Source organism: Embiotoca jacksoni, unplaced genomic scaffold, assembly GCF_022577435.1.
Source record: "Embiotoca jacksoni isolate LCO1_2020_lvr unplaced genomic scaffold, fEmbJac1.0.p SCAF_9, whole genome shotgun sequence".
In the NCBI taxonomy this organism is placed as follows: domain Eukaryota; kingdom Metazoa; phylum Chordata; class Actinopteri; family Embiotocidae; genus Embiotoca; species Embiotoca jacksoni.
This window is the reverse complement of record NW_027185447.1, coordinates 6,217,218-6,231,849: the sequence shown is the minus strand read 5'-3', so window position 1 is coordinate 6,231,849 and position 14,632 is coordinate 6,217,218. Positions and strand designations below refer to the sequence as shown.

Sequence of the window (14,632 nt, the reverse complement as noted above, 5' to 3'; positions counted from 1 at the left end):
ATGTGCTTCTCCAAATATGTCAAGAATTTCCATGGTATCTTTCCTCAAGTTTGCCCATCTAGCACAGGTGCACATATACGAGTATAATAAGGGGATACAAATAATAAGTGGATTAAAAAAACATAAAGCCTCAGGCCTCTATGTTAGCAGCAGCTCTGAATGCCACTGTAATTCAATTAAACTGAAATCTGTTGGTGCAATGAGACTCTGTCCTGGCTCATTCTCCTATCACAACAACACCAATGAAGCCTCTGATCTTCTTCAGTTTGTCGCTATCAAAGTTCACCAGGAGCACGTTGGAGCCAGAACTGCTGGGAATGAACTCAATACGGGCCTTGGCTTCTTGTGCGGCGCCCACGGCTCCAATCCTGCAGGAATCACACAAAGAGCAACATCAGCCAAACTGTTTTATCTCTGTTCGTAAGTACACAGCACAGGCAGAAAGCTGATATTTGTTTTTAAGATATTCTCACTGTAACTGGGTAACAGAACAGCAGCTTATATTGAGAGCTGAAACTAACATTTCATTTGTAACAGAACTAGGCATCCCAGTGTGACAGCTGCAGGGAAACGTTTAGAGGGGTTTTGGGTGAGGTTTGTTTGACCTTGACTCAAAAGCTACATCAAATTTGATTACAGTACAGATATCTTCTTGTCCATTAAACAGAAGATAAACTGGAATGGGTGACAAGAGTAAAATGGCTCAGTAGAAAACAGTAGGAAAGTATAGAAATCTACGTAACAGTTACTGCTGCATAACACATACTTTGCTGTTATGGGTTTGCCGTCAGTGAGGTTGTTCCCCTCTATGGTGAAGCTGCAGTCCTGCAGCGGTTCTGGTAAAGGGTTCAACAGGGTCAGCTGTACTGTCACAGACTGGTTCACTGTGGCCTCTCCCTCCAGCTGCAGAGGAAGGTTTAGGAAAACAGGTTTCATAAAGTAAAAGTTAATATAGAAATGCAAATGTTTAAAAGTATCATGATAAACTTCTACAATTTAATTACAACTCACCAAATAAAAAAAGGAAACAGGAAACTTTCCAAATACTTTACTTTTCTGTACATGTGGATACCTGAGTCAAGGCTCAAGGTTCAGTATAGATATTCAAGAAGGAGGCTCGAGAGGGTGAACACCCAAGATTAGTGTCAACAATTCAGTATCTGACCAAAGATGAAATATAGTCAAAATCTGCTCTTCTGTTCACGAGTTACGATGTTAAATAATGGACAGAAAAGATTTTCTCCAGAACATTGTCATGTCACAGAGAAGTTGACCTAAGTTGACGTACGTTCGCATGGAATAAGACGTTGCAAAAACATAATGCCCCTGGACATGGCTGCCTTGTGAAAAACAGTTTATTAATGTACTTCATGCTTAAATTTATGTGCACTGATTTCTTGCTACTCAAGTTCAGTTTCATCCAGGAATGTCAAAACATCATTTACTCACTCAGATATATTCTCCTGAAATGTGACATGTTTTCTGGTTTCTTTCACTGTCCCTACATCCTTACCTTGATCTCTATTTCTGGCTCATCGAGCACGAGGGTCTTCTCAGACTTGTGGAAAGCGTCCAACCGCTTGTCGTAGGCGATGGTTAAGAGACGGATCAGCCTGTCGGAGGTGATCGCTGCTCCATAACTGTCATACTCCAGTTTGAGGGACAGGCGCCTTTCTGAGAACACACATTTTATGCTTTAAGATATCATTAAGACAATGTCCAATTGAGAAATTGTTTTGACAGATAAAGACCTTGTGTGGTGGCTGGGTGTGGTAAACTCAGCTGCGGGGGGTAGAGAGTGGGAGGAGTGGTTCAGGGAACGGTGCCGGGAAGGTGTAATGAGCACAGCTGAGCCGAATTTGAACGGACGAGCTCTCCCCTATAAAGGGAGCAGGGAGAAGGAGGCTCGGGAAGAGCGGTTGCACGGAGACATTAGTGTGTGGTCAGGACAAATAAAGGCATTTTACACCCGAACGTACGACTGAGCGCGTCATCTGTGTCCAGGAGAGACCCCGGTAGCACAAATCTTGCTACAGTGGCGCCCAATGTGGGGCATGGACACAGGTGAACAGCAGAGCGGAATGCTGACGCAGCTGATCGTCGTGTTCGAGCAGATGCTGGGCGGGATCACGGCGATGCAGCACGACCAGGCGGAGGCGAACCGCCAGCTCCTGGGCGCGTTGCAGGCCCAAGCCGAATGACAGACCCACCCCTGGGAACAGCTCGCGGCCTGGCCAGCGGCGGCCCCACCAGCGCCAGGACCGTCGTCATTCACTGGGGTGGCCATGCACAAGATGACGCCGGCGGATGAAGTCCAGTCCTTTATGGACATGTTTGAGTCGTGCCAGGCGTGTGCCTGGCCGGCGGCGGAGTGGGCGGTGCGACTCCTGCTTCTCCTGACAGGGGAGGTGCAGACAGCGGCTATGGAGCCTCCCGGGGCCAGACGACGGTACGCGGATGTGAAAAGGGTCATTATGGACCGGCTGGGCCTGTCCCCGGAGGACCACAGGATGAACTTCCGGGAGGCTAAGCTGGGGCCAAGGGACCGGCCATTCGCCTTCGCTCAGTGACTGAGGGACTCGGCGACCAGATGGCTGCAGCCGGAGAGCGCAGGAGGAGCGCCAGCGATGGTGGACAAGATTGTGGGGGAGCAGTTCACGGAGGGACTGCCGGCCAGGACAGTGGCATGGGTCCGCTGCCACCGTCCGGCGACACTAGAGGCTGCCATCACCCTTGCCGAGGACCACCTCGCGGTTTATCCCAGCGGGCAGGGAGATGGCGGTCGGCCGCCAGCTGCAGCCCAACCGATTCCTGCGCCGCGGAGGAGGATCCAGCAACCGGGGGTGGCTCGGGCCCTGCCAGCTTCGCGGGCACTAACAACCCCCAGGTTCACTGATCCCACGGGTCAGGCCGGCCCCGGCACCCTTCCCAACCTGCAGGGGGTTCCTCAACCACCAGGGCAGGAGTGTTGGAGGTGTGGGCAGCCCGGACACTGCCGGAGGGAATGTCCGTTAATGGAAGCGGGACAGATGGTTCGGGTTGCCGGCCCTCCAACACCCTCCCCCGGTCCAGGAGCGATGTATCGCGTTCCGGTAAGGATCTAGGGGGGTACACATCAGGCGATGGTGGATTCGGGCTGTATGCAGTCGCTGATCCACCAGAGCCTGGTTCAGCCCGGGGCATTGGTGGAGGCATCGTGGGTGAGAATTAAGTCTGTGCATGGCGATGTTCACGATTATCCGGTGGTGGCTGTAGAAATTAGATATGAGGGGAAAAAACATAAAGTGAAGGCTGCGGTTAACTCCCGCCTTACGCACCCCCTAATCTTGGGGACAGATTGGCCCGGGTTTCATAAGTTAATGGGGCAGTGTACGGGGGTGCGTTCACAACCGACAGGGACATGCGGGATGTGTGCTGTGCTCAGCGGCGACGCGAGGTTGTCCGACTCTGCAGAGAGGGAGGGGGAACCAGCGGAGACTCTTGTGGAGACTCCACCGGTTCCCGAATTACGCTCCATGGAGGATTTTCCACTTGAGCAGTCTCGGGATGATACTCTGCACTTCGCCTTTGACCAAGTGATCAGAATTGATGGTCAGCTGGTGCGCCCTGACGCAGCGCAAGTATATCCGCACTTTTCATTGATTAGGGACAGACTGTATAGAGTGAGTCGTGACACTCAAAAGGTCAAGAAAACACCCAGTTGTTGGTGCCGAAAAGCCGTCGAGAAATGATTTTCCAGGCGGCTCACTATAACCCGATGGCTGGCCACATGGGATATGATAAAACTCTGGACCGGATAATGACCCGGTTTTACTGGCTGGGCATCCGGGGGGATGTGCGCTGTTGGTGTGCATCTTGCTCGGAGTGTCAGCTGGTAAACCAGCCGGCCATTCCGAGGGCGCCTTTACATCCTCTACCCTTAATGGAGTTCCCATTTGAACGTATTGGCACGGACCTCATCGGGCCATTTCACCGGAGCGCACGCGAATATCGCTTTGTTAGTTCTGGTGGATTACGCAACACGATATCCCGAGGCACTGCCATTGCACAGCATTTCGGCAAAGAGTGTTGCGCAGGCTCTGTTTCAGGTCATCTCCCGAGTCAGAATCCCGAAAGAGATTCTGACTGACCAGGGCACCTCATTCATGTCACGAACACCGAGAGAACTTTATGGATTACTGGGCATTAAGTCTATTCGGACCAGTGTTTATTACCCACAGACTGACGGGTTTGTGGAGCGTCTGAATAAGACTTTAAAGTCCATGATTCGTAAATTTATACACGACGATGAACGTAATTGGGATAAATGGCTTGATCCTCTGTTGTTTGCAGTGCGGGAGGTCCCCCAGGCCTCTACAGGATTTTCTCCCTTTGAACTGCTGTTTGGCAGGAAACCATGAGGGGTGCTCGACCTGCTTAAGGAAAACTGGGAGGAGGGTCCGAGCCCCGGCAAAAGTAAAATTCAGTACGTCCTGGACCTGCGGGCAAAACTCCACACACTGGGTCAGATGTCACGTGAGAATTTGCTCCAGGCCCAGGAGCGTCAACAACGGCTGTACAACAGAGGGGCCAAGCTGAGGCAATTCACACCGGGAGAAAAGGTACTTGTATTGCTTCCTTCTTCCAGCTCGAAACTCCTCGCCAAGTGGCAAGGGCCCTTTGTGGTCACACAGCGAGTAGGGGACGTCGGCTATGAGGTGGTGCGGTCTGACACGGGCGGAGCTACACAGCTCTACCACCTCAACCTCTTAAAAGCATGGAGAGAGGCGGAGTCTGTTTCTCTGGTGTCTGCGGTATCTGAGAGAGAGGAGCTGGGGCCAGAGGTTCCAAAGTCCACTAATCCTGCCTCGCTCCCTTATGACGCCCATCTCTCCGGAACCCAGAGAACAGACATAGCCCAGTTGCAGAAGCAGTTTGCTGATGTGTTCTCCCTCCTGCCAGGACGCACGAACCTCATAATGCACAACATTGAGACGTCTCCGGGCATGACGGTGCGGTCGTGACCCTACAGGCTACCTGAACACGAGAAAAATTGTTCAGAGAGAATTGGCAGCTATGCTGGAGATGGGAGTAATAGAAGAGTCCAACAGTGCCTGATGTAGCCCCATTGTTCTTGTTGTCAAGAAGGATGGATCTATTCGGTTCTGTGTGGAATATCGCAGGGTGAATGATGTTTCACGATTTGATGCGTACCCAATGCCCCGGGTCGACGAACTCCTGGACCGGCTGGGCACTGCACGTTTCTTCATGATACTGGATTTAACCAAGGGCTACTGGCAGATTCCTCTCTCGCCAGAGTCCAAGGAAAAAACGGCCTTCTCCACTCCGTTTGGATTATACCAATTCACCACACTTCCCTTTGGGTTGTTCGGTGCACTGGCCACTTTCCAATGCCTCATGGACCGGTATCTGGGGTACCACTTGGCAGGTGCGCCCCCAGGTGGACAAGATGGCGGCTATCGCAGCCTATTCACAGCCCAAAACAAAAAAAGAGGTGAGGCGGTTTTTGGAGCTGGCGGGGTATTACAGACGGTTTATCCCGGGCTTCGCGGAGCTGACCACTCCGTTGACTGACCTGACTCGGAAAGGTGCCTCAGATCCGGTCCAGTGGACAGAGCAGTGCCAGCGGGCGGTTGAGAAGGTAAAACAGGCTCTCTGTGTCCCACTTCTCCACACCCCTAACTTCTCTTTCCCCTTTACGCAGCAGACTGATGAGTCGAACAGAGGGCTGGGGGCTGTTTTGTCTCAGGAGGTGCGGGGGGTGGACTGCCCTGTTGTGTACATCAGCCAGAAGTTATCGGAGAGGGAGGCCAGGTACAGTACAGTAGAGAAAGAGTGCCTGGCCATCCGGTGGGCGGTCGACTCCCTGCGGTACTACCTGCTGGGACGCTCATTCACCCTCTGTTCGGACCACGCTCTGCTCCAGTGGCTCCACCGAATGAAGGATACCAACGCCTGGATCACTCGGTGGTATCTGGCATTACAGCCTTTTAACTTCAAGGTGATCCATAGGCCGGGGCGCAGATGACTGTGGCCGACTTCCTCTCCCGCTCTCAGGAGGGGAGGGGGAGTAGGTTAGGCTGGATGGCTCCGCGGCCTAAGTCGGGCGGTGGGGGTATGTGGTGGCGGGGTGTGGTTAACTCAGCTGCAGAGGGTAGAGAGTGGGAGGAGTGGTTCAGGGAACGATGCCATGAAGGTGTAATGAGCACAGCTGAGCCGAATATGAATGGATGAGCTCTCCCCTATAAAAGGAACAGGGAGAAGGAGGCTGAGGAGGAGCAGTTGCACGGAGACATTGGTGTGTGGTCAGGGCAAATAAAGGCATTTTACACCCGAACGTACGACTGAGCGCGTCATCTGTGTCCAGGAGACCCCGGTAGCACAAATCTTGCTACACCTTGTTTCAAAGAGGTACCTCAAATTTTGGGGCATTTCCTAACAATTGGTTCATGTTTTTTGGTGAGTTCATTAAATTCACAGCTCACACTGACATCAGAGCTAACCTTCTCCAGGCGGCACCTCCACTTGAATTGAAGCAAATCCGCAGTTGTCTCCTCGTCTGCCGTTGTAGCTGACCGCTGTGGCTAAGAAGCGAAACTTGCAATCCCTTGCATCCATGCAGTCGTTGGTGAGGATAGCGAACACCTCGAAGTTTGAGCCCACGATCATGTTGTCGGAGAGCTTGATCTTAAATGAGAATCATGAGGTGATTTAATGTTAAGGACATTCATGGTCTATTTAATAATAAAAATTCATTCAAATGGATTTTACATTTCATTCATCTCGTCTAAATACAATCTGAAACACAACATGATTCTGTTTGGATCAATATATCAGCTCTATATTAATATAAGTAAGGTCCAAAGAATTTCAAAGCTAATTCACTTTGTATAGTTTTATCTCTGGCATAAACAAATCAATACAACATGAATGTGGTTCATATTTGAATTCACGCCAGTTTGAAAACCACTTGTGAACTGCACGCCTGTCAAATCCATCTTGGTTATGTTCAACTTGTGACCGTTTAACTTACTCTGACTTGGCCACAGTCTGCTGTATAACTTTGACACCATTACTGTTTTGTTTCATTTCCTTCTTGTTTCGTTCTGTAGTTTAGACACAGATGATGTAATCTCTCTGAAGCTCAAATATCGATTTGAGTCCTTTTCTGTGATTTTTGCAGTGGTGTAATGTCACAAAGTAATAATACTTGGTTACAGTACCTAAGTATGTTTTTTTGGAGTATCTGAACTTGACTGGAATTTTTATATTTCTGTCAACTTTCACTTTTACTAAACAAAATATATATTTTTACTCCAATACATTTGAGCTACTTCATTACTACAAAATAAAATTGGAGGGAATTTGATAGCTCAATAATACAGACTGCCAACAAGCAGCTCTGGTGAATCAGTGGTTGGAGCTTGAGAGCTCCATCATCAAGTGCTCTCAAAGACCTGCTTAAGTTTCTACATTGTATTTCCACTCAAGCCAAGGCATGTCTGATGCAAGCAAGTCGCAACAACATCATAATATCTGAACAAGATTAATCTTGATTTTCACTTGTAGCCACAGTGGCCCCGGATACAGTGTCGCTTTAACGCTTGCTTTTTTTTTTTAAATTACAGCATTTACTTTTACTTTTAAAACTTAAGTACATTTAATAACACAAATTTCCTTTTAATACTTAAGTTAAGTAAACATCGGCTACTTTAAGACTTTAACTCAAGTCATTTTCTAATAGGTGACATTATCTTTTACCAAAGTTATTTTCTGGTAAGATATCTGTACTTTTACTCAAGCGTGGCTTTCAGGTACTTTAAACACCACTGGATTTTTGTTTATAGATATACTAGATACATATATATTTACAGTATTTGCTCTCCCCCTGGTACAACTGAATATGTATGAACAGTAAAAACCTTGAGATGGAGTCCTGGCTCTTCTCCGCTCTTCTGTAGCTTGTTGTGATGCTGGGCCTTCTCATAGACACGCCTCTCGTCCTCGGAGCCTGGAAACCATCAGGATTAAAAACAAGAAATATTTTAAGCAAGATTTAACAGAGCAAACAGGTTTTTTTTTCATCTGCATATAGTTTCAGGAAAACAGAGCCCTAAATCTTTAAACTGAGGAACTTGGTCATGTGTCTATATTCATGCAATGTGAGATGTAACATGGGTGTTTACAACAGAAGTAGCATAGTTATATGCACATCCAATGTGCTGTAGGTGAAAGGCCAGAGAAATACCAATACACTGACTCAAAATCACAAATTATTTTAAATAAACAGCGTTATAATCAAAATGAAGATCCAGCTCGTATTTTTTTAGACATGTTTGAATAAGTCTGTGGTTTGGAGTCAAGTATGTCTCTGCACCTGTGACTCTGCAGTACCTTCTGCATACTTGTACTGGTGTGTGATGTCGTGTCTCAGATTTGAGCCCACAGCCTTAGTGCTGATAAAACGTCCAACAGACGTGATCGATCCATTGAACCTGACAAACTCTCCGTTTGTCTGGCGCACCTTGTCCACGACATCTGCATTAACCTGATCCCAGACACAAAATATCATCAAATAATACTGAATATAAAGACAGCCACCAGGCACTGTGCAGTTTGAAAACAGGCGCTTAAGTCTGAACAAGCAGTTAATACAACAACAGCAGACAAGTATATTTTTATATACATACCTCTAACGAGGACTGTGTTCACAGTTGTGCTTTTTGACAATACATTTCAATAACAGATTTCAGCAAAGACTCACCTCAGCAAAAATAAATGGGGCATCATATTTCCTGGTCAGCTCGCCTTCCTTGACCGCCTTCAGGGAAGCTGGTCCACAGCAGAAAACACCTGACAGCATCATACATCCACAAAATAGCCCTTTTTAGAAGGTTGTTTTTGCTGAGTATAATAATACAAAATGGGAAGTAGCCAAAAAAAATCCACATATAGGTAAAAAGTCACATGATCCAAATTATAAACTTTCAATCAGGTTCATGTCTGCTGTATTATTAGCTTAAAATCACCATGCGACATGTTCCCAAAAGACTTTATAGGCACAAAACAAAACACAGCAAGAAAACAAAATGACAAAAACTACATTGAAATATCAATCAATGTTAAAAATAGTAACAACCTGGCTAATGGCAGCGTGATTATAAACCTAAAGCACTAACTATAAGCAACATTTAGCAACAAAAAATGTAACAGCATTTTGTATGTGGGCCCTCCAAAGGGGTCAGATTATTTGTGTTATGTGTAATTTGTTCAAATAAAACTGAAAAGCTTTAAAGAAGAGAACAATCTCCATGTGAACATGTCGAACACAATATGCTGACTCAAGTTTGAAGTTGGCCTGAACCAGACCTCAAAGCTGTGACTGTCACAAGTCGAAACTAACCACCATGGTCAAATTTGGTGCCCTCACACGCAAACCCTTATAACAGCTCTTTAAGGCAGTTTTGATGTGTGCTTTTTTTTTTATTCTAATCAGGTCTTTGTCTTCACCTTCACTTGTCTCCTGTGGGCTTGCATCACTGGTTTGCCACCCATCAAACCGCTGCCCCAAGTCTGGACGAGTCATCCAGCTATCCAACCAAACATGGAAGTTCCTGGAAAAACATTTTTAACATAGAAACTATAACATGACCCTTTTGCTTCAAACTGTAAAATAATCAATGTTGTATTCTCTGACACGGGATTAATGAAAGATGACGTGATAATTTAAAAAAGGATGTAATGAAAGAGACTATCAACTCACCATATGAAGTCTTTATGATAAATTGTTTCACCATATTCATCATACAGTCTTTCTATCACCAGGTTGGCATTGGAGTCCTGAGCAGATTCAAAGTTAGTAACCGCTCGACACGGGATGCCCAGAGCACGGGACACTGAAGGAGGACACACAGTCACACTACATCACACCAGCTTTATAAAGCAGACGTTTGAGACCGTGTCGGTCATCAGAGATAAACAATGAAGGGCAGACAGGAACAAAGCCATGAGATTAGATTCTAAATTTAGGGTTTTGATTAAAAAGCTGTGATTGTTGGCAGTCGAGGGCAGCTTGAGGATGTAACTGGCATGAAGCAGTAAGTTATAATGGTGAAGGTCAATTATACAGTGTTGTATGGTGCTGTAGTTAAAGAAATTGTTTCTATCGTGCCTCAAGATAGGTGATAGCCTGTTGGCTAATTTTATTTTTGTCAAATAGAATTTAACAAACAAATTATCTTGCTGTTGTTTTTCTGTTAAAATTAAAAACCAAATGACCAAATCTCAAAAGCTTAAAATACATAGTAAAATTGAATAAGTGGGTGAATAGATACATGAATGAATGATTAAAAAAACAAATGAAATGACCATATAAACTGCCCACTGTGCTCCAACCTGTGATTCCAACAGCAGCAAAGACCCAACACTGGCCATAGCGGACGGGACCACTTTCTGCCCACTGGCGGAGAATGTCCCCGCTGCCGAGCCACATTGATGGATGAACCCCATCAAAAATGTCTTTCCACTTCCCTACCAGCACGCCCCTGTCATCCTCACTGTTGATCTGTGGCCGGAGGCAGAGAGCAGAGAGAAAGCACTGAGAAGAAGAGGAGCATAAGTGAACATTGCAGAGAAATGAGTGGGCATCAAAGTTTGAATTAAAATTAAATTGAACTAAATATTTTCATAATAATTTCACATTCCATCAATGAGGGACATTTACTATTTAATTTATTTATTTTAAATTAGTATATACAAAATGTGCTTGTTTATTTGCTTTTCTTCACAAGATGTTCAAGGTAACACTCCCTTAAATACTGAGATTTTTATTTTATTTTTTCACCCTGGTTGTTTTTTCAAAGGGGCAGGACATTAAAAAGGAGGACAGTGTTGGATTTTTTTTTTTAATATGTTAAAAACAAAAGTTTTGTCAAGTTGATACAGATCAGTGCCAACTGATTAAAGCATATAGGGTTGAAAAGGTAAATATAGACCATTATGACACGTTTGTAATGCTGGCTTTGAAAGTGCACTCTCAACAATCTATACTATATAACCTAAAAATAGTGCGTGATCTTTTCATGGTTATCAAATTGTCTGGAAATATCCCTTATTTGTTAGTTATTACAATGCTCTCTGCCGCTTGTTTGGAGTGAGCATGCAGGCTGGCTTTCTTTTATGCTGCTTTGTATTACAAAGGTTTCTGGGGGAGAAGCGAGAGTTTGAAAAGAAGGACAAAGGTTGGCCCGCACAACGATAAAACACAGTGAATACTAAAGAGCAGACAGAGTTTTCTGATGCACCACGGTAATCTTAAACTAAAAGCATCCTCGGGCTCTCCCTCCTTCCTATAGTGAACAAAAGCAGACCTACCATGGCACTCAGCACTCTGGTCACATAGACAGGATTTCCCCGGGCAGAGCAGTCCTTATCAGCATCAGAAATATATTTTGGGTTGTTATCCAGAATCTTCAGACAGATATCCAAAATTCCTGCTTGAAACTGCACACAAACAGAAGAGAAAACTACTTTATTATACCAATGTTATTAATAAAATATTATGTTTGATAATTGTTTATAAAGAAACAGTCTTTCTTATTGAAGGATTTGTAGACATTTTTATGTTTTACTTAAACTTGTAATGTTTGACACTGACAGCGTATGACCTACTGCCTACCTGTCCAAAGTTCCAGGGAAACTGAGTGATTCTCGTACATGTTCCTTTGTAGAGCACCCCATGCTGTGCCAAAACATACTCCTGCCTCCTCGTCTCATCGTTCATGTAAACAGCATCTCCTGTTAGTCAGAAAAAACATTCAGACCATCCTACAGCAATAGCACATACAGTAAATTTCTCACGTTTGCATCATTTGGAAGAGACGGCTGTGGTAGATAGGTGTTTAGAAGTTTGGTTTAGTGGTAAATTACATAAAGACAAGAAAGGAAATATAATTTTCAGGTTTGACTGACAACAGTTTAACCTAAAACATGTATAACTCATTGAGGTCACTTTCAAGACAATAGTCTGTACTCACTGGGGCACCAAGCATTGAAAAGCAGGATGAACTGTCCTAAACTGGTTTTCTGGCCCTTCTGGTCCACACTCAGGGAATAGAGCCCGATGGGGGCGTCAGGAGAGGAATTGAGGGACACAGTTAGTGTGTTTTCAGATGGATCATTAGCAGCAGATGCACTCCACTCAGTCTCTGAAGTAGAGTCATGTAGACAGAATGAAACCTTGGTGTCTGATTCTTCGCTGGGTAATGGACCTGGAGACACAGAAATGGACATAAACTGTGATTCTAAATCCAGATGAGAGACTCAAATATTTCAGCCAGGTTTAACCTTGTATTAAAGAAAGAAATAGGCCTTTTTTTTTTTTATCTACAAGTGATGCTCTAAAATAGTCTGAGCAAATATGTCACAGACTATTCCTGAGACCACAACCCAACCCGGCAGAGCCTGAGATTCACAACGTTTGAATGAATAAACGCAATATGGACAGAGAAGAATGTATTAATATGGGAGGAGGTCAGGGAGGCGGGGGAGATTGGCATCGGATCCGTGGCGGCTGGTTGCAGAGCGATGTGGAGTTCATGGAGCAGGTAGGATGAATGAAGGCTGGCACGGTTATAAAGCCCACTAATTGGGACGGACTGGAGCCTTTGAATGATTAGACGTGAAAGGAGCTAAAGACAGACTCCACGCCCGCCTGAATTACAGAGAAACTCCATATTCTTGAGAAAACAACAACTGCTAATGCATAAACACAGTGTCTCAATAATTATTTGTCTCACACATATACAAAATAAAAAAACACTGATGTGTACCAGTTTCAACGATGAGAGTGAAGCTGGATTGGCCCGGTTTGAAGTTTGTGTTGCTGCCTGGTGTCAGGTATATAATGATATTGAAGGGCTGTCCCCTTCTGATAACCAGACGCTTCCCTCCATACAGCTGTGTGTGATGGCTGCTGTGGTTGCTGCTAATGTCCAGATCACAGCGCTCAATGCCCAACACTGTGCATAGATACAAAGACAAAAAAACAACTTGTCACATTAGTAGAAAAAACATTTGCACCAATGTGGACTAACTTCATAACCCGATGACTCTATTAAAAGTTGAGTAACACTGAATCTGCAGCGGAGAATGTCCTGCTGATGATTTCTTGTGATTTATCATCTGTGAGGAAACTTTGAGCTGCAGATCAATGTCCCAGATCTGAGATATCTCATGTCATCCACCAGAATGGTGCTCATCACATTTCACTCATGGCTCTCAATCTGACACTCAAAGTAGACTTTGAAGAAACACCAAGAGAAACTGTATGTTCACTTATAAAGATTACACTTCATAAACAAGTTAACACCTGTACTACAATTTGAAACAAACAGTTTTCCTTACCTTCACTCATATCTGCAGTGAACTTCGTGTCCCTCGACTTCTGTGTGGAGAGCGACTTTAGCTGCAGCTTTATTGGTTAATGTCCCTGCAGTGTAACAGCCCTTGAGAGATATTTGTAGCATGTGAAACCTGATCAGGACACCCCCATGTGTCTGGTCCTCACATCACTAATTCTATTATAAGACAGGCAGGGGAGACACACTTACAACACTCGTTAGGGCCCGAGCACCGATGGTGTGAAAGCTCTCATGTTATTCAAGGAATTATTTTTATTTTTCTGGTTCCTTATTATTATTCTCCTCCAAGTGATTTGCCTTTTTGGAGGCTTTATCATATTCAAAACCTCATCAAAGTGCATACACACATGTCTCCCGGGGAAAATGTCGTCCTCTGGTGGAGTCGCGAGTGGGCGTGGCCAAATGGCTCGAGAGCGCCACCTAGAGATGCCCCGGCGGCCACATTTACCTAAATTCATGAAATCCGGTGGACATGTGTATCACACCTCGACGCACAAAAAAGTTATATTGCACCATTACGTCAACTCGACAGGAAGTCCACCATTTTAAATTTAGTCGCCATTTTGAGCGATTGTTCGACGTTGTTCTTTAACGAACTTGTCCTCGGGGTTTGGTCACACCGACTTGAATATATTTCTATGAACAGTTAACATGTTTGGGATTAAATCTTATCAAAAGAATTCGTTTTCGTCGATATGTGCGGCCATGTTGAGGGCCTCGCCATGAAACTCTAAGTTTCTTTAGATCGTGTACATGGACCTACCTTCTCCAAACATCACAGGTATGATAATGGTCGAGCCCCAAAGACTCTGTGTGGTAATATTCGCTCAGAGTCATAGCGCCCCCTGGTGGACACTGGAAATGACACTTTTCATACTTTCACGTTCTCCGTCGAGCTGGTTGATCACATGAACGTAAAGTCGGGTCACAATAACCTGAACATGTAGTTGATGATATGTTGAGACATTCCTTCGACTTTGTCAATGGGCGTCGCCGTGACGCTGCGGCAAAGTTGGAGGTCTCGCCGTAACACAGGAAGTTGATGTTTAAGGTCAAAGGCTGCTTGAAACCTCACGAAACGTGTGACATACATCCGGCGTGGTGAGACGACACATCTGATGTGTTTGGCGAGTGGGCGTGGCCAAACGGCTCAAAGGAGCATGAAACCCTCTGGACTGAAGTGGTCTATCCCAGATACAGATGCTGGTCCT

At 45.3% G+C, this 14,632-nt stretch overlaps 1 protein-coding gene across 1 annotated transcript; it reads right to left on the bottom strand.

The window, feature by feature from the left end:
* Window positions 1-217: 217 nt before the first annotated feature.
* LOC138192836 (protein-glutamine gamma-glutamyltransferase 2-like) lies at window positions 218-13,414 on the bottom strand. Its single transcript, XM_069140522.1, has 15 exons — window positions 13,405-13,414; window positions 12,831-13,019; window positions 12,036-12,269; window positions 11,678-11,796; window positions 11,374-11,502; window positions 10,396-10,564; window positions 9,764-9,896; window positions 9,511-9,614; window positions 8,765-8,853; window positions 8,395-8,548; window positions 7,923-8,011; window positions 6,504-6,687; window positions 1,514-1,674; window positions 767-903; window positions 218-368 (listed from the first exon to the last, which is right to left on the bottom strand). The coding sequence occupies exons 1-15, from the start codon at window positions 13,412-13,414 to the stop codon at window positions 218-220; spliced, it is 2,052 nt and encodes a 683-aa protein (XP_068996623.1).
* Window positions 13,415-14,632: the final 1,218 nt, after the last annotated feature.